Source organism: Taudactylus pleione, unplaced genomic scaffold (genome assembly GCF_031769625.1).
Source record: "Taudactylus pleione unplaced genomic scaffold, aTauple2 ptg000815l, whole genome shotgun sequence".
NCBI lineage: Eukaryota > Metazoa > Chordata > Amphibia > Anura > Myobatrachidae > Taudactylus > Taudactylus pleione.
In genome coordinates, this window is record NW_028285217.1 from 706509 (window position 1) to 728635 (window position 22127).

Below are 22127 nucleotides of genomic sequence, written 5' to 3' on the forward strand. Positions count from 1 at the left end.
ACCAGCCTGTCATGCCATGTGCTGTGCTGTGCTGCGCTGTGCTGCTGTTGTCCATAGGGGCTGTGTCCACTCCAAAGTCCTGTGCAGTGTCCCAGTCCGAAAGGGGTGCTGTAGTGTTGTCCAGGGGGTGCTCTGTCCGTCAGGGGTGCTCCCCCAAGTGCTAAAAAAATATATATTTTCTCTGTGTTTGTGAATTGTGTGCGCAGTAGCCGCACGTGCATCAACAAAGTAGTGCCAAGCGTGCGCCTGTGTCATAAGTAAAGGGCCGGCTGGCTTGACCGTTAAAGGGTGCTCTAACCCCCAAAGTACACTCCAAACCAAATAAAAAAAATATTTTCTGTGTTTGTGAATTGTGTGCGCAGTAGCCGCATGTGCATCAACAAAGTAGTGCCAAGCGTGCGCCTGTGTCATAAGTAAAGGGCCGGCTGGCTTGACCGTTAAAGCGTGCTGTAACCCCCAAAGTACACTCCAAACCAAATAAAAAAATATTTTCTGTGTTTGTGAATTGTGTGCACTGTGGCTGCATGTGCATCAACAAAGGAGCAGTGCCAAGCGTGCGCCTGTGTCCCATAAGTAAAGAGCCGGCTGGCTCATTTCTTAAAGGGTGGTGTAACCCACAAAGTGCACTACTCTCCAGCAAAAATAAAAAAATATTTTCTGCGTTTGTGTGCGCCTTAGCTGCACGTATATATCAATATAACTTAAATGGAGGACCAAACTTTCTCCGATAAAAATAAAATAGGGAAAGATCAAGAACCACTTCCTCCTAGTGCTGTTGCTGCTGCTGGGAGTTGTTCATCATCCCAGAGAGGAAGTAGGAACACCACTACTTTTACTAAACAATTGACCCTCCAACAGTCCCTAGCGATGAGGATGAAGTACGACAGCAGTCATCCTGAAGCAAAACGTATAACTGAGGCCTTGACTGCTATGTTGGTGTTAGACGTGCGTTCGGTATCCGCCATTAGTGCAGTGGAATTTAGACAATTGATGGAGGTAGTGTGTCCCCGGTTCCAAATCCCGTCTAGATTCCACCTGCATCCTCAAAGCAGCAGCGACAAGCGTGCGTCTGTCTGTTAAAGGGTGGTGTAACCCTCAAAGTGCTCCAAAAAATTAAAAACTATTTTTTTTATGTGTTTGTGACTTGTGTGCGATGTAGCCGCAGTGCATCAACACAGTAGCAGCGCCAAGCGTGCGCCTGTGTCATAAGTCAAGGGCCGGTTTGGACATCTGGTCCGGACTGAAGGACGTGCCAACAATTTCTGACAAGTCTACTGTCACTGCATATGATACTGTCCTCAAAGCAGCAGCGACAAGCGTGCGTCTGTCTGTTAAAGGGTGGTGACACCCTCAAAGTGTGCTACACAAACAATAAAAATATTCTTTTTTTTTTCTGTCTTTGTGAAATGTGTGGGCTGTAGCCGCACCTGCATCCTTAAAGCAGCAGTGACAAGCGTGCATCTGTCTGTTAAAGGATTACATCGGTGACAGCATCCAAGTAGGCATGTCAGACAGTCCGTACCTGTACCGGCAGGAAAAAGAAGCAATTTGGAGGTCCCTGTACAAACTGGCTCTATTTTACCTGAGTTGCCCCCCCTCCAGTGTGTACTCCGAAAGAGTGTTTAGTGCAGCCGGGAACCTTGTCAGCGAAAGGCGTAGGAGGTTGCTTCCACAAAATGTGGAGAAGATGATGTTCATAAAATGAATTATCAACTCTTCCAGGGAGACCAGCCTCCAGAACGTACAGAGGGACCTGTGGTTGTGGATTCCAGTGGGGACGAATTAATACTCTGTGAGGATGAGGATGTACACAACACTGAAGAGGGTGAGGAATCGGTGGATGAGGAGGATGAGGACGACATCTTGCCTCCGTAGAGCCAGTTTGTGCAGGGACAGATTAATAGCCAGCTTGTTTTGTGGGGGCCCAAACGAGCCAATCATTTCAGCCACAGTCGTGTGGCAGACCCTGGCGCTGAAATGTTTGGTTTGTTAAAGTGTGCATGTCCTGTTTATACAACATAAGGGTGGGTGGGAGGGCCCAAGGACAATTCCATCTTGCACCTCTTTTTTTTCTTTGAATTATGTACAGTTTGGGGCCTAGTTTTTCAAACTGCCATCCTGTCTGCCACTGTAGTGTCACTCCTAGATGGACCACGTGTTTGTGCCGCCCACTCGTATCTCTTAGCATAGTCATCCAGCTACCTCGGTGCAACCTTTTGGATATAAAAACACTATTGTGAGGTGTGAGGTGTTCAGAATAGACTGGAAATGAGTGGAAATGAAGGTTATTGAGGTTGTTAATAGCATAGGAGCAGAAAAACACACAAATTCTGTGATTTTAGCTGTTTTTATACTTTTTAAAAAAAAAATACAGATCCAAAACACAAAACCCAGAACCCAAAACACGGAAGGGTGGTTTTGGCAAAACCAATCCAGATCCAAAACACGAAGAAAGATCCAGATCCAAAACCCGAAAAGTGGCCTGTGCACACCCCTAGTTATAACATGATGCTGAAGCCATGAAAATTGTATTTGGGTGAAAAATCTAAGTATATTACATCAATGCCACGTAGTTATATAGAATAAAATCTACTCTATTATCTATCAGCATTTCTCCAGCGTGGACAAAAGGACTGATGCGGAGTTGGTCACAGTTGGGTCTCAAACACAATTTGTTTTGACTAAACAAGCTGCAATTGTTTGTATATGCAAAGCTGCAACTATAGCAAGGTACATGCAGGTTGGTAGCAGTAAGCTCTGGGCAGGATTTATGCCAGGCATGTGTCGCATACACTTACACCCATGTTTATTATAGTAATTTTGTTCGTTTGCAAACTACAACTTCCAGTTCTTCTCTAATAGATCAGAAACAGCTCCCTGTCTTACATAGGAGAAAAAGGAAACTAAATGATATGTTTAAGCACAATCACCTTCCAAACAGCCAATCACAAGTCCTGGCAACCCGTCATGATCATCAGCTATTTGCACCTGCCTTTGACCACCTGCAAATAACGCAGCTTTCTCCGGCGAATATGCATCTGTGTCCATGTCTGTATGTGTTTGCTATTGTGCAAACACACACGTACAGTATAGTACTCTTCCTAAGTTACAGTGTTCCTTCCCTCCCCATCATGTGTCTCCTCCATCCCGCTTCTCCAGGTATAAGTGTCAGAGTCATGCCAACCTGCATATGCACAGGTGTGTGCGTTCAAATTTTTGGTCATAGCTTATTTCCTGCAAGGTACTGTAGGCTATGCTAACTGGCATAGTGCTCATTCTACATCATGCCCAATGGCACTGTGTGCAGCCACAAGGGAATTTTGCGTACCCAAAGCAGAGAGCCACTGCCATAACTGGGGACCAGAGCACAACAATCACTAGGTTATAGGAGAGTCTCCATTGTGATTGGTAGTAGTGCTGGCTGTCTCTCTTCCATTAACTCGCACCAGGTCATTGAAGCTCACTTAGCTTCATTTATAATCTGTCCATTAAGCCTTCTCAATGCTCTATTTTTCATGAGAGAAATCGGCACATAGCTGCACTACTTAAACAGTATTTAGTCTACTGACATAAATGAAATTTCTATGTTACATCAGAACATAACAAGTGATCAACAAAATACAGGATTTTATTTCTTCATTATAAAGATACAAACTTTGTAATAAAAACAGGTAATAAACCTGCGCTTGGTTAATCCCATCTGACCCGCCTCACGGGGCCTCATTATTTTGCGAGCCCTACACTGAAAAACGCTGGCTTCAGCAGACTCTGTAGGGTAAATTTATTAACATTTGTGTTGGTCCCGATTTGCATTTTCGGGTGATAATATCACATTTTTGCAAATCGGGAATTTACTATCATTAAAGTCGGGTGATTTCTTAATTTTTTCAGCTTGAAATCAGGTGGTTTAATGCCGCAAATTCGGCCGTTTTGAACAATAGAAATGATATCACCATCGGTTCAAATCGGAAGTACTTTTCACTTTTTTTAAATACAAATCGGGAATTTACCATTATTCATTTTGCTAAAGTCGCCCATTTTACACTCAAATCGGGGACTCAATAGAAGTTTTAAATGCACCACCTCCTGAGCTGCGAGTTGCCATCGAATATACACAAATCAGTGTGATTTGTGTGTGTTTCTGAATGGCAAGTGTGTTCTAAGGGTTAAAAATAAAAATGACGTGAGGCCCCCTCCCCCTACATGTTTTGTTCCCTGGAATTTTAGGTACCAGGACAGGCTGGCAAGTCCAGCCCCGGTCAGCCTGTTTCGGGGGGGACCCCACGTCAGGTTTTTTCTTGACAAATTTAACCCTAAAAGAAAAAAAAAAAAACAGTCTGCACATATTTCACTGATATGTGCAGGCTGCTTGTTCGGGAGACAAATTCAGACGCTTTAATCGGGACTTCAAATCGGATAGGTTCGACCAAATACACCATCAATCAAATCGATCTAGTCAAAACCGGGACCATGGTAAATTCCCGATTTTAAAAGTGTAAAAAACGTCCGTTTTTGATCGATCCAAGCCGATTTGAAAAACGGGACAAATCGGGACCAACACAAATGTTAATGAATTTACCCCTGTAAATCAATTTATTTTGCCCACATTAACTGTAATTGATACAATTATTATAGGGCTTTGCTGTTCCAGTAACAGCTTTGCAGAAGGGCTTTGACTTTAGTGTGCAGCAAATTCTGCCTGAGAGACTGACACAAATGAATCCCTTTCTCTCACTACATTTTTCCAAAGCCCTATGAAGCCTGACTTCTGATCCCGGCGTACACCATTCATGCTAACTTTATTCAGAAATCCTGTAGCTTAAATAGAAGCAGACATTTGTCAGAGCAATTTCTGAGGCTTTTTAAATAAGTCAGTGTCCACCTTTCTTCCTTTTCCCCTTTTAAGACTGCGTGTTTCCTAGATACCATAGTCTGCAAAGAGCGGATTGGCTAGGGAGAAAGCCAATAACTCACCAACTGCTGTTACAGAATGCAAGGATTTTCTGGTACAGGGAATGAAATACCTCCATCACCCTGCTAAGACTGGAAAACATCTATGCTGTATCCATTAAACAGGATTTCAGAGTCCCCTCTCTATAGACTAGAGGGGATGGGAAGACCTGGGATTATTTCCTGAATCCTGCAGGAAGGTAATCATTGTGCTACATGCACGGTGCCTCTGTGAACACTATGCACAGCAGATAGATCCTTGCTCCCGACAGCTGCAGAACAGTCCTATTGTTTGTGGCTAGGAGCCATTGGGAGCTGTTCTGCTTTCTCAGCGTACAGCAAGATATGGCAAGAGGGTCTGATCGAGCCAGGCAAAAATGGAGCACACTTCATGCCATCCTTCGCTGTAACATGAACCCTGAAACCCAACGCGTCGTAGTCTTTGTGATTCTACTCTTCCTCATCTTTATTAACGTTGTGCTCATGTTTCTGCTGGCGTTTTCCTGAGTCAGCCCAGGGGGGCTTCTCCGGGACTGTCTTTCTGTGACTCGGCTTTGTATCAGCAGGTCAGCTTGCCATTGTCTGGCTCCGGGGTCTCCTCTCCTGGTCACCTTGATGATGTGTCTGGTCCCAAATAATCGCAGCCAACACTTGTGCCTTGAAGACTTACAGTTCACAGGACGGAGGGACTTCATTACATAACTGCTGGGGCTGCTGCCCCTTTTCTTTATTTTTTTTATTATTAATTTTAAACATTTACGTACTGGTACATTTGAAAGAAAAATCAGCTACATGCAACCAATTTTCCACAGATATTTGCCTTGCTAATCTGGACATTGTGCTGGTGTGTAATGGAGTGTCAGCCATAGATTCTCTTCAGGTACTAAATGTGTATGGAGGAAAGGAACATCTGCTTAAGGAGAGCTGTGATAATCACTCATCCTCTTTCTGTTCTTGCATTATAACTGTGAAATATTGTTTTCTGTGTAATGCATGGCGACACTTGCCTCAGAGATACACAAATACATCATCGATTCCTTCTTCTGCAATCAGCATCTCTAGGTTTCATGCAGTGCCCCTTGGCTGCCATTTATGAAAAATACCTGCATATTATTTTCATTTACTCCTGTATAATGTATTAGGCACCACACACATCCATATTTACACACACACACACACACACACACACACACACACACACACACACACACACACACACACACACACACACATACTATACACACACACATACCCACACACACACACACACATACTATACACATACACACACTCACACACACACATACTATACACATACACACACATCCATATTTACACACACACACACACACACACATATACTATACACATACACACACACATACCCACACACACACACATACTATACACATACACACACTCACACACACACATACTATACACATACACACACACATACACACACACACGGAATGAGAAAAATTCAGTCAGGAGAATATCGTGTGAATACAAGAAATCCAGCATTGGATTACAGCCAAAAAGCCTTATGTCCGCTTTTTCTGTTACTGAATAAAATATGTTTGCAGTGTTTGTTACATAGCAGTGATGATCCGGGTCTCAGAGGAAACAAACCAAGCATTTGGTTGCTCTTTGTGGCAAGGCACATACCAGTAGATTTGTTCTTAGATTGATGCTAGAGGAGGCATTTTATCACATATAAGGATGCTTGGCTCCCATTTTTTTTTTTTGCAATTTGGTTTTGGAAACGTCAGTATTACTCCCCTCGCTCTACCCCCTGCAGGTAAACAGAAATGAAGTCTTGTTTCATACATACAAATTTTCCTCTCATATTCTGTATCCACTATAAAAAAAAAATGTTTCTTCTAGCATCATTTTAATGCCAAAATTGCCTTCGAAATTGGGGCTGTGTGTATCACACGGAGTCCCCAGTGAGCACTATAACTTAATATTATTTTCTGATGTGTTACAAATATGTAGACAATGTGGAAGCCAAATGTTTTGCCTAGTACCTAATACTTTTGTTTTCTGGCGCCAAACTGTGTGTTTTGTGTTGCTTTTCATCCTTTATCTGTGTTTCCTAAAATAAATGGCTACAATCTCAGTATGCACTTTCAAAAAATAAATCTCTTTTCTAGACACAAATAATTTATGTATTTTTTGTTTTTTTATGCATCAAAATGCCACAGTTTTCACGTCGGAATATTTTGAAAAAAAAAAGATTTTTAGATCATTTTTTTTCCTATACTTTGTCCCAGTATGAGGGCTCATAACTACTGGCGTTTTACATGCATTTTAGATGCGCATTTTAAGACGCTAATTGTACTATTCTTTGCACTTACCACATGTAAACACATGGGGAAATGGGGAAGCCTACAGCGATCTCTAACATGCTATTAAATGCACTAGCAACCATTCAGATCAAACGTCTGTTGTGATGAGGCCTAATTAAGTCTAATTCCGAAACAGATCAGAGTTGATGCCCTAATTTTCCCAGGATTCAGAGGATTTTTTAAAAATGTTTTTTCCTGGTAATTCCCTGTTTTATTACTATTATTCTCTTTAATAAATAAAGCCCAAGATATTACACAGGACTGAACATTGAGGGGATCATAATCAGGAATGCTGAGACTCCTGGGGTGCCTGAATGCTGGGGGAGTAGCCACATGAAGGAGCGTGACTACAGTACATCCCCTTGTCGCTTATACCCCTTTTCCATCGCCGTAGAAACCTGGGTTATTGCCGTGTCAACCAGGGTCGCGGCTCAGTGGAAAAGGCTCCTAGGAAAATATCCTGGCTCGACTGACCCGGCATTTCTTCCCGGGTCTCGAGCAGGGTTTTACGCAGGTAAGACAGACCCGGGTCCCGTTTACAGCCTAGGGAGAGCCGCATTTCCTGGTGCTTGGAGATTATTTAATCTCCAAGCGCCGGCAAAGGTAAGCCCCGTGCAATATTCTGGGTCCAACCTGCGGTGTAAACAGTGTTCAAGCCACTGTGACACGGCTTGAAACCCATGTTCAGTGTTTCGGGCTGGACCCGGGATTTTGGTGGAAAAGTGATTTTAGACGTCTTAACTGTATATGTTGCCCTCTGGGACGCATAGCCACAGCATAATGGGGACTTGGCCACAGCATAGCATTTGTGTGGCTATGCCTCCCTGCAATCCTGGGCCCCTACAGTGACCTGAGCCTGGGTAATCACGCCAACCTCTCTCGGTGCCCCAGATCGTAATTAGTAAGTTATATACAATGACATAAAAACATGAAACAAGCTAAAGATGGCCCTAACCAAATGAGCTTACAATCTAAAACCAGTGGAGAACAGTTGGGGGCTGATGCAGAGTTGGAAGAAAAATGGAAATGAATGACTCATAAGACATATTCTTGCAAAAAAAGTGTTTACTTCTGCACAAAAGATACTTATGAGTTGCATTCGCCTTTATATTAGAGATGAGGCGCTCGCTTTGGCTCGGTTCTTCCCGCCAAGTTCAGATCTCAGAATGAGGCAAGACATCATCTTTCTCGGACATGTCGGCACAGATGTCTGTGAAAGATGATGTTCTGCCTCATTCTGAGATCTGAACTTGGTGGGAAGATCTGAGCCAAAACCGAGCCGCTCATCTCTATTTTACATAGGCAGCAAATGCCACTATTTACAGACAAGTCACCTCCATCAGCCGGGATTTATCAGATCTTGGAGAGACATATAGTGCAGAGAGATAAAGTACCAATCAATCAGCTCCCAAATTGTCATCTTTCAAAAATAGCTTGTAAAATGGTACTTTATCTCTCTCCACTTTATCTATCTCCGAGGTTTGATATACCTCTCCCTATAACAGGTGCAAAAGATACGCCTCCTAACTTGCAGATCAGAAAACCCTCCCTCTCTGATCTTTGCCTAGGTTAGAATGCCTCTTACCACCCTTTACTAGTTCCACCCCGTCAGTCATAAAGGTTGGTGCGTCCAAATTGTGTACAGCTTTGCATAGCCACATGTGTGAAATCACAGAAGATACACTACACTAACGGGCGTACTACATCAGCCCCTTAATACATAAGATAATGCTATGTTAATTGAAGCTGATGGTGGGGAAAGTGCATGTGACTGTTATAAGGCAGCACCTTCATCAGCCACCAATAATAAAGGCATTCTAGTATTTTTGTGCGGCTAGAGGTGGTGTACGGGTGGAATGAGGAGAGCTAACAGAAGGTGGAGTTTTGATGATTAATAAATAATAAAAAAGAATACAATAAAATGGAAGATAACAATGGTCCTGCCCAACAAGCTTACAATCTAAGTGTTCGGGGGAACACTTAATACATTAAATATCACTCTATATACACTTCGAATGCACCAGATACCTGCAAAAGTGCTCACGAACTGCCGAGTGACAGTGCAGGAAATGGCGCTCCTATGCAGACTTCCTCCATTTCAAATTTATGCTCTGAATCTACAATACCTCCCTCTCCCTCTCTAAACCGTTGTATTTTCTCCTAGTCCTCAAACCCCTGTTGTCTCTTTTCCACTTTCAACTCCCTCCTCTGACCCAACCTCCTCACCCTCTGCCCTTGACTTTGCCACCCACTTCACATCTAAAATTTACTCCATATGTCAGGACATCTCGTACCACCAGACCCTCAGCACTCCACCCCCTCCTTTCCCAGACTATCCCTCCCTATCTATCTTACCATCTCTGACATGTTTCTCTCTTGTATCTGTAGATGAGGTAATGGCCCTCATCCGTCCCCCCCCCTTCACCTCCCCTCTTGACCCTATTTCCTTCCACCTCCTCCACTAACTCTCTCTTGTTGCCTAATCCCATCTCTTGAATCTCTCCCTCACATCAGGCCCTGTCCAGTCTGCATTCAAGCATGCCTTTGTCTCCCCCATTCTTAAAAAACCCACCCTTGATCCTAACACTCGCTCCAACTACCGCCCTGTCTCTCTCCTCCCTTTGGTCTTAAAACTCCTTGAGTGTATTGTCTACAACTGCCTTTCTTTCCTCCCACTCCCTTCTTGACCAATTTTAGTCTGACTTCCGTCCTCTCCACTCCACTGAAACTGCCCTCACAAAAGTCAGCAATGACCTCCTTGCTACCAAATCCAAGGGCCACTACTCTCTGCTCATTCTTCTTGATCTCTCTGCTGCTTTTCACACTGTGGACCACCTTCTTCTCCTGCAAATACTTTACTCCCTTGGCCTGCATTATACTACCCTTTCCTAGTTGTCCTCTTTGCTCTCTGACCGCTCTTTCTCCATTAACCTCTCATGACTACTACTTCCACTAACGGTAGGTGTCCCTCGAGGTTCTGTTCTGGAGCCTCTCCTATTCTCCTTATATACTTCCTCCAATCTCATTTCTATATCGATGAGACTCAGATCTACCTCTCCTCCCCCACTCTCCTCACATCTCCAACTGTCTCTCTGCTATGTTTTCCTGGCTGTCCCAGTGCGTTCTTAAACTTAACATGTCTAAGATTGAGCTGATCATCTTCCCAACCTCCAGCATAACCTCATTATCTATTGAGAGCACAACCATTTCCTCTAGCCCCCAATTGCGCTGTCTTGGACTTATCCTTGACTCCTCCCTCTCCTTCAAACCACACATTCAGTGCCTTTTGCAGTCCTGCCATTTCCATCTTTCTAGAATCAGACCGTTTCTTACCCTGGAGGCAACTAAGACGCTCATCCATTCATTGGTCATCTCCAGATTGGACTACTGTAACGTCCTCTAATCTGACCTCCCTGACTCCCACCTCTCTCCACTCCAATCTGTCCTCAATGCTGCTGCCCAGTTCATCTTCTTCTCCAAATGTACTACATCTGCCTCCCCACTCCTACAAGCCCTACACTGGCTCCCCTTCCCCTTCTCACACTCACTTACAAAACCTTTACCCCAAAACCTCTCCCATTTACATCTCTGACCTTATCTCCCTTCACACTGCCGTCCGCCCACTTCGCTCCACAAATGCACCCCGTCTCTCTCCTGCCAACTGATTACTTCCTCCAAGATTGTTGCTCACTACCTCTGGAATTCTCTCCCTATCAGATACTTCACCTATCTACAAAACTTCAAACAGGGTCTAAAGACCCACTTCATCAAATTTATCCTAACCCACTGCTCCATGCTCCTTTCTCACTGCCTACCGCCTGTCTGCCCCTCCCCTTTATAATGTAAGCTCTCACGAGCAGGGTCCTCTCCCCTCATATGTTTCAACTTCCCTTACTTATATTATCATATACTCAACACCACCCACCCCTTGGTTGCTGCTGCCCTGCTCCTTATTTGAGTATTATGATTGGTGATGCAGCATTGTGTATAAAGGGATCGGTATGAATGACCGCCGGACAAGAGCCTTGTGGTTGAAATCCTGTCGTCGGCAGAGATGAGTAAACTACCTACCTCTCCCCTTTCCCCCCCTAACCTCCCCCCTTATTGCCTAACCTTAACCGCCCACCTGGGGTGCCTAAACCTAACCCTCCCCGCACCCTAACCCTCCCGGGAGGGGGGGGTGCGTGACCCTAACCTTACCCTAGCCTAACCCTCCTGGGGGGGTGCCTAACCCTAAATCCTCCAGGGTGCCCTAAACCTAACCCTCCACCCCGCGGCTATGAGGATGTGCGGACCGTACTTACCTCGTTCGGTCCCGCGTCGTTCTAGATTCCGGCGTCTGGATTATGATGGGCGTCGGTATTTCAACGCCTTTCAATAATCCCTGGCCGGCATTCTCGGGTTTGTGACCACAATCCCATTTATAAACCATTTCCTTGTCAGTGTATTGTTTTGTACTATAAATCACGGTTTTCTCGTTTTGCTCATTTGTAAGGTGCTGCTGAACCCTTGTGGCGCCATAAAAATAAATAATAATAAATAGCAGAATAATAACTGCTAATTGTAGCTGTCAGTGTAGATTTATGTGGAGGAACTGTGAACAATACAATTCCATTTGTTCTGCATCTTACATGCCATTTTCACCGTATATTTTTATTCTCTACGCTCTAGAACAGTGTTTCCCAACCTCGGTCCTCAAGGCACACTAACAGTCCTGGTTTTAGTGATATCCATGCTTGAACACAGATGGTCAAATCAAAATAACTGCAGTAGTAATTAAGACACTTGTGCTCAAGTATGGCTATCCTTAAAACCTGAACTGTTGGTGTGCCTTGAGGATCGTGGTTGGTAACTCCTGCTCTAGAAGTATATATTTATGGAAAAAGAGTATTTAAAATGCAAAAAAAGTGAACTACTATCAAATTTGATAATCATGACATAATGGGACTTGTAGTTCTCCAGGGTACATCAAGACGGTATCCCACTTAACCTAAATGTGGTAACTATGATAGTAACAGGGGTATTCAATATGGGAGCGAAAACATTGTTTTTGCGTTAATATCGGAGGTATGACGTCATTATTGCATGTTTTACTTTTACACCGTATTCAATTTCAAAGACTTATCGCAGTTTTGAAAAGTCTTTGATAAAAAACGGGGATAACTTTTCACCATTGAATAGGTGTCGAAAAAAAGTGCAGAATTGGGGTTTAGGGGTGCAGGCTTAAAAAAAATAGCCTGCACCCCTGGGAATGACATTTAAAAAAGAACTGTGTCAAAAAAAGTTTAAAAAAAAATAGGGACACCCCAAAAAATTAATTTAAAAATTGGGGTGAAAAAAAAAATAAAAAATTGGGAAAAAATTGTATAACAATAGGGAAATAGGTTCAGGGCTATTCTGCAAGTATGCGGCAGGTATTTTGAAGAATAGATTTATAGCGGCAGGTGCACAAATGCAGAATTTTTTAAAATTTACTTTAGGGACTTAAAAATATGCTAGTACCCATTTTCATGTACCCCAAATTTGATGGGACCACTTAAATAACGAAAAAAATAACCTAAGTGCTCTTCTGCATCACTTCTTCAATGTCGGGAAAAAAACACCTGCTGCGGCTATTTAAATCCCCAAGGCTAAAACGGGGGTACCCATAGTGTTCCCCCATGTTTTTACAACTTTAGGGGGTCTTACAATTTTTTAAAGGAAAAAATTCGTAACTTTACGCAAATCCAACTTCGGAGTTTCCCGTTTTCGTTAATTTTTTATTGAATACAGGGATAAGCGGGAGCGCGCCCGATACTTTAACGCAGGTAAAAACTCCAATATGAAATGTTAACTTCGACAGTGAAGTTAACGTTTCATATTGAATACCCCTCTTAGTCATTTTAATTGTGGTTAAATTATGGCCCAGTGTTGACCATGACTTATCACACATTTTTTCATGCATCTGTCCAGCTGCGAAGTGTTCTTTCAAAGTAAATTCAAATGTGGGGACTATGATTTGTGACAGTACAATCTGTAAGGGGACAATTCAATTCCAAGCGATGTGCAGTCACAATGTGTATGCAGTGCACATCACTCAGAATTACAGTAGCCCAACACTTACTGTGCACCTCTGTGGGTAGTGAGTAAAAATCTGCAATCTTGGTGGTTGTAAGGTGCATAATTGCATTGTCTCCTAAATGTGTAAAGATGTCTTCACAAAGGTCTGGATTTGCTGAAACACAACATATACCCTGGCCCAGTACAGGTTGGCAATGTGCAGTTTTCTTAATTATTTTACTACTGTATATCTGTTTTATGTTAATAGTGTCACTTTTGAACATTCTCTCTGACTTGTTTTATATGCATCTATATTTCTGCTGGGAGTGGTGGTGCACATACAAACTTGCCAGATTGAAAATATTTTTTTTACAGTGGAATCATAGAAAACACGTTAGCCAAACACACCCCTTGATAATCTGCCACTGTTCGTATTTGCCCCCCCCTCGTATGCAGGCAGTTCGAGCAGCTCTAGGGCCCGATTCAGAGCCGGACGCTCTGACAGAGCGCTCGCTCTAAATCAGGGCCCAGCATTTTTTTTTTACAGAACGGCCTCCTGGCCGCTCGCATAGCTGTGGGTGACCACCCACAGCTATAGCGAGTGGCCATGATGATGGTCGCGATGGTCAAGACCATCGTGACCATCGGGCTTGCGACGAAACCCTTGTGGTAGGGTCTCGTTGCCGCAAGCCCCAGAGAGATTTCGGCCGAAAGCTCTCCCACTGACATCTCTTGTGATGTCAGTGGGGCCGGCCCCAGACGGTAGGCGTTCCCATGGGCAGCCACGCCCCCGGCCCGCCCACCAAAGGGGGCGTGCTGTCACTCAACATCGACAGCACGCCCCCTCTGGTACGAGACCCGGAGCGACGGAGTGCCCGTCGCTATCCGGGTCTCGCAAATGCGCATGACGGAGCCGGCTGGCCTACCATCGACCCGGTTGCGAGCGCACAGCACTTGCGACCGGGTCTGAATCAGGCCCCTAGTTAGGAGGATATAAGAAAGAAATGAACTGGTGCTTGCAGTGAGGGTCTGATGCAGCAGAGGACAGCGATCACAGCTGCAATTTTGCACAGAACGCAGCTGTGAAAATATGCTAATGCCTGCCAAAGCACCGCCGGCATAAAGACGCCCACTGCTGCCTTCTCATATCCGTCCAGTGTCGCACTCCTGCATAAACATCGGTACCATCGCCGCACATCAGCCGGTCACGCAGCGTTTAAGGCAAGTCTGCCCAGCCGCAAACACTGCAGCTCTCCTTGCACGCAGAGAGCTCTCATGCTGCAAATGTGCTCTCAATGGCTCATTTATGCACGCCCATGAAACGGCATTCACACTGTAAGACATGCCTGCATTTACCTAACCACCCCCCCCCGTTACTTCCACCAAACGTTGACCGCATGACACTCGCTTTGTGAATGGATCTTCTGTGCGTATGTGATCGCAAAGCAATTGTGATGCGTGCGCATTGCGAATTACACTCATGCGCAGTGGCAAATAATCGCTTGATCTGCATAAATCTCTGCATTGCTTCCGGTGCTGAATCAGGCCCTGAATTCAGATTCTGGTGCACTGTGGACTAACCCAGCTCTGTTAAAAGAGGATCTAGCAGAAGATCAACTCTAAACCATTTTATGTATATGGCAAGAAAGGCTGCAGGCTATTTTTTAAAGTTTTACTGTGTATCTGCTTAAAAGCTAGACCTTCATCATTTATTTAATTTAAGGGCTTTTTGCAACTTTTAAATAATATATATTTGTCTTCATTCTAATTCTATATAAAATAGGCATTGCTTATTTTGGGCTGTCCACCCTTGGATAACCACATCCTCTTGCCCCTTTCTCCAAATGCAGCCCCTCAGTTGGGACACCACTGTTACTAAAATGTACTATTATCTATTCATAATAGTAGTGAAATGATCTGAACCACAATATTTTGTCTTTTGTCTTTGTCCTGGGGCTAATAGAAAGTACAGTAGATGAAAGATACTAAGTTACTTCACAAAATTAAAAAGTAAAAAACATAAAATATGTCAGTGTCTCCAAGATCGCTTGAAGTACCCCCAGTGCCCGTTTGGGTGCGGGGAAGGGGCGATGATGGTCAGCGACCCAGGAAATGGGGGCATATTGGCCTTATTTCCTGGGCGTGGTGGGACCAGTGGTGGCTGTGTCTTCCAACGCTCCACGATTTAGATTTTTTTTTATCAAAACCCTGGATGCCTACATGGACCGAGGAGGACCTGAACCAAGTGGTGGGTGTGTATGTTTTTTATTGTGTAGCCATGATAAGGAATTCTACTGGACAAGGGGAAAGACCGGCACAAGGGACAAGATATGTAGTGTGAGTGAGTGAATGAGTGAGTGCATGTATAATATGTGTGTGTCATGGCTTTATTTAATAATTATTTTACAGGAGGACTAGAGGCACCTCTGGGCCCTTAATGTCCCGCATGCTCGTACTTGTCGTTCCACAAGTACCGGCATTCAGAGGAGGCTTGCTGGGACTTGTAGTCCATCTGTAAAAGACAATATTACTTTAAATCTGTTCTTTACACTGATAAATACCAATTCCACCAGCCAGGAATGCAGGGGATAGCCCCGGGCTTCAGCCCTGGCCTGGGGTCCCCACCTCCCTTTGGCCAGGTGACCGGATGAAGCATGTGCCCTAGCTGTGGCATTACACCCGTTAGTTAGAACCCAGTGCTGGTTGATGGAAATACAGGGAAACCCTACACATAATTTTCCCCGTATTTCCTCAACCACGACCGGCTCAGGAGCCTAGTGCTGGTTCATTTAAATACGGGGGACCCCCACGCTGTTTTTCCTCGTATCTCCTGCACTGGGACCGGTTTAAAAAGCCTGGTGCTGGTTATGCTTGGGAGGGGGGACCCCACACCTTTTTGTTTTAAAATATTAAACATGTATTTCCTTTACTACAGTCAGAATCATGCATGGATCACACTAATCTGCATATGTTCTCAGGAGGGCGTCTAGTTTTAACTTCTATTTTGTAAGCTGGAAAGAGGTGGGCCGCTCTTCCAATAGTGGTGATGAAGTAGGACCTATATGCTGGGGAAAAAAAGGGGGGTCGGGTAGGTGCTGCAACGTATGCAAGAGTACCACTTCTTGCTAAGTAAATATGACAAAAGGGGGGTGGGTATACGTGTGCTCCTAAAAAGGGGAGAGAATGTGGTCGTAGGTGTAGGATGTGTGATGGAGGGGTCTGTTAAGGGGAAAGTATGGAGAAGATGTGGTGTTGCGTAGGTGGGTGGATAGAATGAAAACTGACAATAGATATTGGATCCAAACCTATTTATTGGGTAGACACAATGCTCCCTAGGTGGTTCCGTATGCTGATATCCAGTGAATGGTATTAATAGTCTCGGTACGGCCCACGGTTGGGGGGTGGGTAGACCCTTTTAGGGGGCTCCTTTGGCGTGCGGTCCTCACTCCTGCACTTGCCCCTGCTGGACCTTTGGTCGACAGACTTATGGCAACCGGGGTATGGTGTAGGCTGTGAACCAGGGTGTCTATTGAGATGGTGGCGTCCCGCTCTGGTTAATGGTGGACTTATCTACCGGTAGGTGGGGAGGGGTCCACAGTAGGTAGCAGTTGTAAATGTCCTGATGCCAAGCTTGGTGATGTTCCTGGCCTCCGCGGTCCCGCAGGGTAATCAGGTGGACGGGCGGCCACGAGGGTAAATGGTTACAGCCACTGGATGGTGGTGGGGTGATGCGGAGGTCCGCGTGCTTCAGGTGATCCCACGCTCCCATGGGAACGGCATCGTGTCCTGGGGAGGGACAAGTGTAGCAGTGCAGCTGGTGGGAGTACTGGTGCAACTGTGATAGAGTCTCCAACGCGTTTCGGCTTTTGTGCCTTTATCAAGGAGTCCTCGTAGACACCCTGGTTCACAGCCTACACCATACCCCGGTTGCCATAAGTCTGTCGACCAAAGGTCCAGCAGGGGGACGTGCAGGAGTGAGGACCGCATGCCAAAGGAGCCCCCTAAAAGGGTCTACCCACCCCCCCAACCATGGGGCGTACCGAGACTATAAATACCATTCACTGGATGTCAGCATACGGAACCACCTAGGGAGCATTGTGTCTACCCAATAAATAGGTTTGGATCCAATATCTATTGTCAGTTTTCATTCTATCCACCCACCTACACAACACCACATCCTCTCCATACTTCCCCCTTACCCCCCCCACCCACAGACCCTTCCATTACACATCCTACACCTACGACCACATTCTCTCCCCTTTTTAGGAACGCACGTATACCCACCCCCCTTTTGTCGCATTAACTTCTATTTTGGACCGAATGTGCTTAATTTACACCCGTGTTTGCAATGACGATTCTTGGTAAATGCCCGTGTTGTATTCCTGTCTATGGAAAGTACTTGCGAGTTTGGCTGATAGTGAAATTTCTATTTGTGTTTTCACACGTGTTTTACAGAGAGAATCATGATTTTACACCCGTGTTTGCCTTTAGTAAATCTCCGTATTTTAAAAAATGGCCAAAGAAACCCGTGAATGGCATCTCGGACCAACGCGATTCTTAGTAAATATACCCCTAGGGCTCCAAAATAAAATTTTGCTCAGAAGGCTTCTTTTCCCCGGAACTGATAAGGGTGGGTGAATCGGAAAGTAAGGGTGTGATCCTAAAACTTTAGGACTCTGTGGGGTCCACAAGTTTCTAGTTACACCACTAGAAAACATGGGTTAAGTCATGAAAACACCAGAATAAATCTGGTTCCAGAATGATTCAAGACCAGTTGCTCCATTTTGGTTCATGTTTTTAAGGAGTGGAGTTTAGATACAGTGGAGTTAGATACAGTTTGAAGGGTTCCAGAGCAATTGGCTCAAGAAGGAGATGAAGAGCAGGTCACCGTGCAGCTGTACCATCTGCTCCTGTAGTAGTACTGCTCCTTACTGCCCAGCTGACCATTACATCTTACTGTGCTTTTATATACTGTATAACTTAAGTATTTCTCAATTAAATATATTTATGCTATCTCTGGGGCCCACACAAATCTTCATCTGACCCTGATGATGATGTTGTGCATCAGAGAGGTTTATTGCTCTGTTTGCCATAAGGCACCATGTGTGACATACAGTGCATCCGGAAAATATGTGAATGGCGCAGTGAATAGCATACTGTGAATGGCACAGTGAATAGCATACTGTGAATGGCACAGTGAATGGCATACTGTGAATGGTACAGTGAATAACATAATGTGAATGGCATACTGTGAATGGCACAGTGAATAGCATACTGTGAATGGCACAGTGAATAGCATACTGTGAATGGTACAGCGAATAACAATGTGAATGGCACAGTGAATGGCATACTGTGAATGGCACGGTGAATGGCATACTGTGAATGGCACGGTGAATGGCATACTGTGAATGGTACAGTGAATGGCATTCTGAGGAGTGTCGAAACAAAATGCTTGAACTTGCACCTCTTCGAAATAGACAGTTCCAGCACAAAACTCTATTTGAATGACAGTTTGAAACAATTGCAAGGTCAGTAAATGTATCACGATGGGGTGCAGGTGCTGTACACACAACATTCTCTGACACATTTTCTCAAGGGCCCTTTTTAACTATTTAAAAATGCTGCCAACTATGCAATAGATCACAACATACATCCATTTTAAGTTAGTAAACATATAGATGTAATTTAATTTATAATTTAATTTATCTCTTACTCACCACTAGGGCAACTAACACTTGGCTGCTTATGCGGGCGTAAAGATCGCTAATATAGCAATGTTTATCCATGTCCTGTATTGTATTGTATTGTAAGTCAATGGTTACTTATTTGATTATGTATTATGTAAGGCGCTGCGGAACACTTGTGGCGCCATATAAATAAATGATAATAATAATATAGAGAAACAGTTACAAAAATATCCTTAAAGCATCGATATACTGTATGTAATACTTGTTGTCTGTTACTTTGGATCAATAGACACAGTCAGTGAAATCCTTTGTGTTTCTCCACAGCTGATAAGTGATGGAAGTGTGGTGTATGCAGAAGCTCTATGGGACCATGTCACTATGGATGACCAGGAACTGGGCTTCAAGGCCGGGAGTGTTATTGAAGTAATGGATGCCACCAATAAGGAGTGGTGGTGGGGGAGGATCCTAGACAATGAGGGGTGGTTCCCTGCAAGCTTTGTACGAGTGAGTATTAAATCTCTTTAATTTTTTTACATTTACACAGCGCCTGTATAGTCTGCAGTACTAACAAACACAGTAGCAGAACAAGACAAAGCGGTAAGAGGACCTTGCCCACAAGCTTACAATCTATAGGAAATAGAAGTTGGTATAAATGCCACATACTGCATTAAGGTCCAGACACATGATCCAGTCACACAGTGATGGTGGTTGGGAGGCAGTAGCTTATAGAAGAAGAAATGTAAGCTTGGAGTGAACTGTGCAGATGGCTGGTACCTGGGTAGAATAACAGATGGAAGAGGGTGTGGGAGTTTGATAAGCTTTTAAATGGGAGCTGATAACTGGGTTGGTAAGAAGCACAGAATTTGGGTAGGGTGATGGGAGTGGAGTTGGCATATATTTTCGAGACAATGAAAGACATGTACATAGGTGCGTTTTTTGTACTGGCCTTCCTTATATGATAGTAAAAGTATTTATATTCCGTAAATACAGGCAACCAGTGTAGGTGTTGGCAGGACAGAGTCGCAGTAGAAGAACTTTAGTCACTGCATTCATATTAGATTGTAGGGGTGAAAGTCTATTCATGGAAAGACCAGTAGGAAGGAATTTATAATAGTCAATGTGGATATAATGAGTGCATGGATTGCAGTTATTGTGTCCTGTGTGAGAAACCTGTGTATGCTGGAAATGTTTCTTAGACGTAAAGGGATTTGGAAACATCTTGGATACAGAAACAAAGGAAAGGCATTTAGTAATGCTGGTAAACACATTTATTAAATTGATAGTGTTTAGAAGTGGAGATGTTGCCCATAGCAACCAATCAGATTCTACTTAACATTTAACTAGCACCTTCTAGAAGATAATAGCAAGAATCTGATTGGTTGCTATGGGCAACATCTCCACTTCTAAAAACTCACTTTAGTAAATATCCCCCTTGGTGAGAGATCCTGAGAGGGATTTGGGTGTCATGTGATTGTGAAATCTAATGGTACCTACTAGATTTCCAAGGGAAGATAAATATATGCAAATTAGAGCAAGGGGTCTAGGATTGAGCCATGCGGTACACTGTAGTTGATAATGGAAGCGCATACTGTATGAAGTTTATACATGTATAACAAATATTACATTACAGAATATTTTACATATACAATATTTCCCAGGATATTGTAGCGTGAGACGGTACAAAAAACATTTAAACAATCTGAAAGACGCAAGAAATGGAATGTGGGACTCTCAGTCAGACTGGATTGCAGAGTGCGACTATAAGAAATGCAGCATTATGACTGAAGAGTGCCCACAAGGTTATGTGGGAAAGGGTTGTGTGGGAAAAGGAATCTTGTGAGGCGAGTGTAGGCAGGCCTTACTAAAAGCTTGGAGGTCCATCCATATTGTTAAAGAAAAAACATTTGGCAAAAGAGTCCAAATAATAGAAATTCCTTGCATGGGGCACTCATTAATCTGGAATCAAAGTTCCAGAGATAAATAGATAAATGGTAAAGTAAAGATGATTGTATATCATAGAATATAACCCTTATTGTAAATATTTTAAAAATAAGGGTATCCAGACTCAAGATATAAATAGCTAGTCTGCCCAAAAAGATATATATATACATTATAAAAAAAAAATAGATGGGTGTAGCGGTGAATATATAAATTATAGAAATATAATCACCTAGGAAGTAAAAAATTAAAGTGTACAACAATAGGGATATGCCTTCAATTGTGAATAAGATGTCTTGAGTTATATAAGTCTATACAGAGAGAGTTACTTACATCAATAAGCTCGCTGTACACTTTATTCATTTTATTACTTCCTTTCTTATGGAATTGGTGGAATAACGCCTGATGAATAAGGATGATATCAGTGGAGAGTGAGAAGCATTACATATACATACATATCCACGTTTGCTTATCATATTATATCTTATTGCCCTTGGGGTAGGATGCAAGCTCTTGGGGTTAGAAGCCGAGTGGAGATGACATTTTGGAATATATTTGTGTGGCAGTGTTCTTTGCATTTCGTTGGAAAACAGTATATTTGAGGAACAAGACTTTTGCCAGTGTTGTTACATTGAGTTTTTGAAGGCAGCCTGTTTGGTTAGTGTGCTTTGGCTGAGATTGTGGCCGCTGTTGAGAAGAAAGAGGAGCCACTTGATGAAGGACTGTAGGTGCTTAATTAATCTAAGACAGTGGTTCTCAAATTCGGTCCTCAGGACCCCACACAGTGCATGTTTTCTAGGTCACCCAGCAGGTGCACAGGTGTAGTCATTACTCACTGACACATTTTAAAAGATCCACAGGTGGAGCTAATTATTTCACTTTCAATTCTGTGAGGAGACCTGGAAAACAAGACCTGTTTGGGGTCCTGAGGACTGAGTTTGAGAACCTGTTATCTAAGAGATTGAACAGTCGTGGTGCAGAGTAGGCACCTTATAATTAGCTATCCAAATGATAAACTGGCTGAATTGCTCAATTTACTACATCATCTTTGACTAGTCCACACTTGAAGTGTTTCCCCATCCAAACACAGTGGAATCATTTCTGTGTGCAGTTGACCAGACATTAAGTGAAGAATATTAAAGTTAGGTCCGCACTTTGATAA

General features: G+C 43.6%; 1 protein-coding gene across 1 annotated transcript in view; it reads left to right on the top strand.

Annotated features, from left to right (window-relative positions):
- Nucleotides 1-22127, top strand: part of ARHGEF4 (Rho guanine nucleotide exchange factor 4) — a 72400-nt gene that overhangs the window by 21681 nt on the left and 28592 nt on the right. The window contains exon 3 of the mRNA XM_088458204.1: nt 19352-19531. Coding sequence (XP_088314330.1) covers nt 19352-19531 — 180 coding nt within the window. The remainder of the gene's footprint in view (nt 1-19351; nt 19532-22127) is intronic.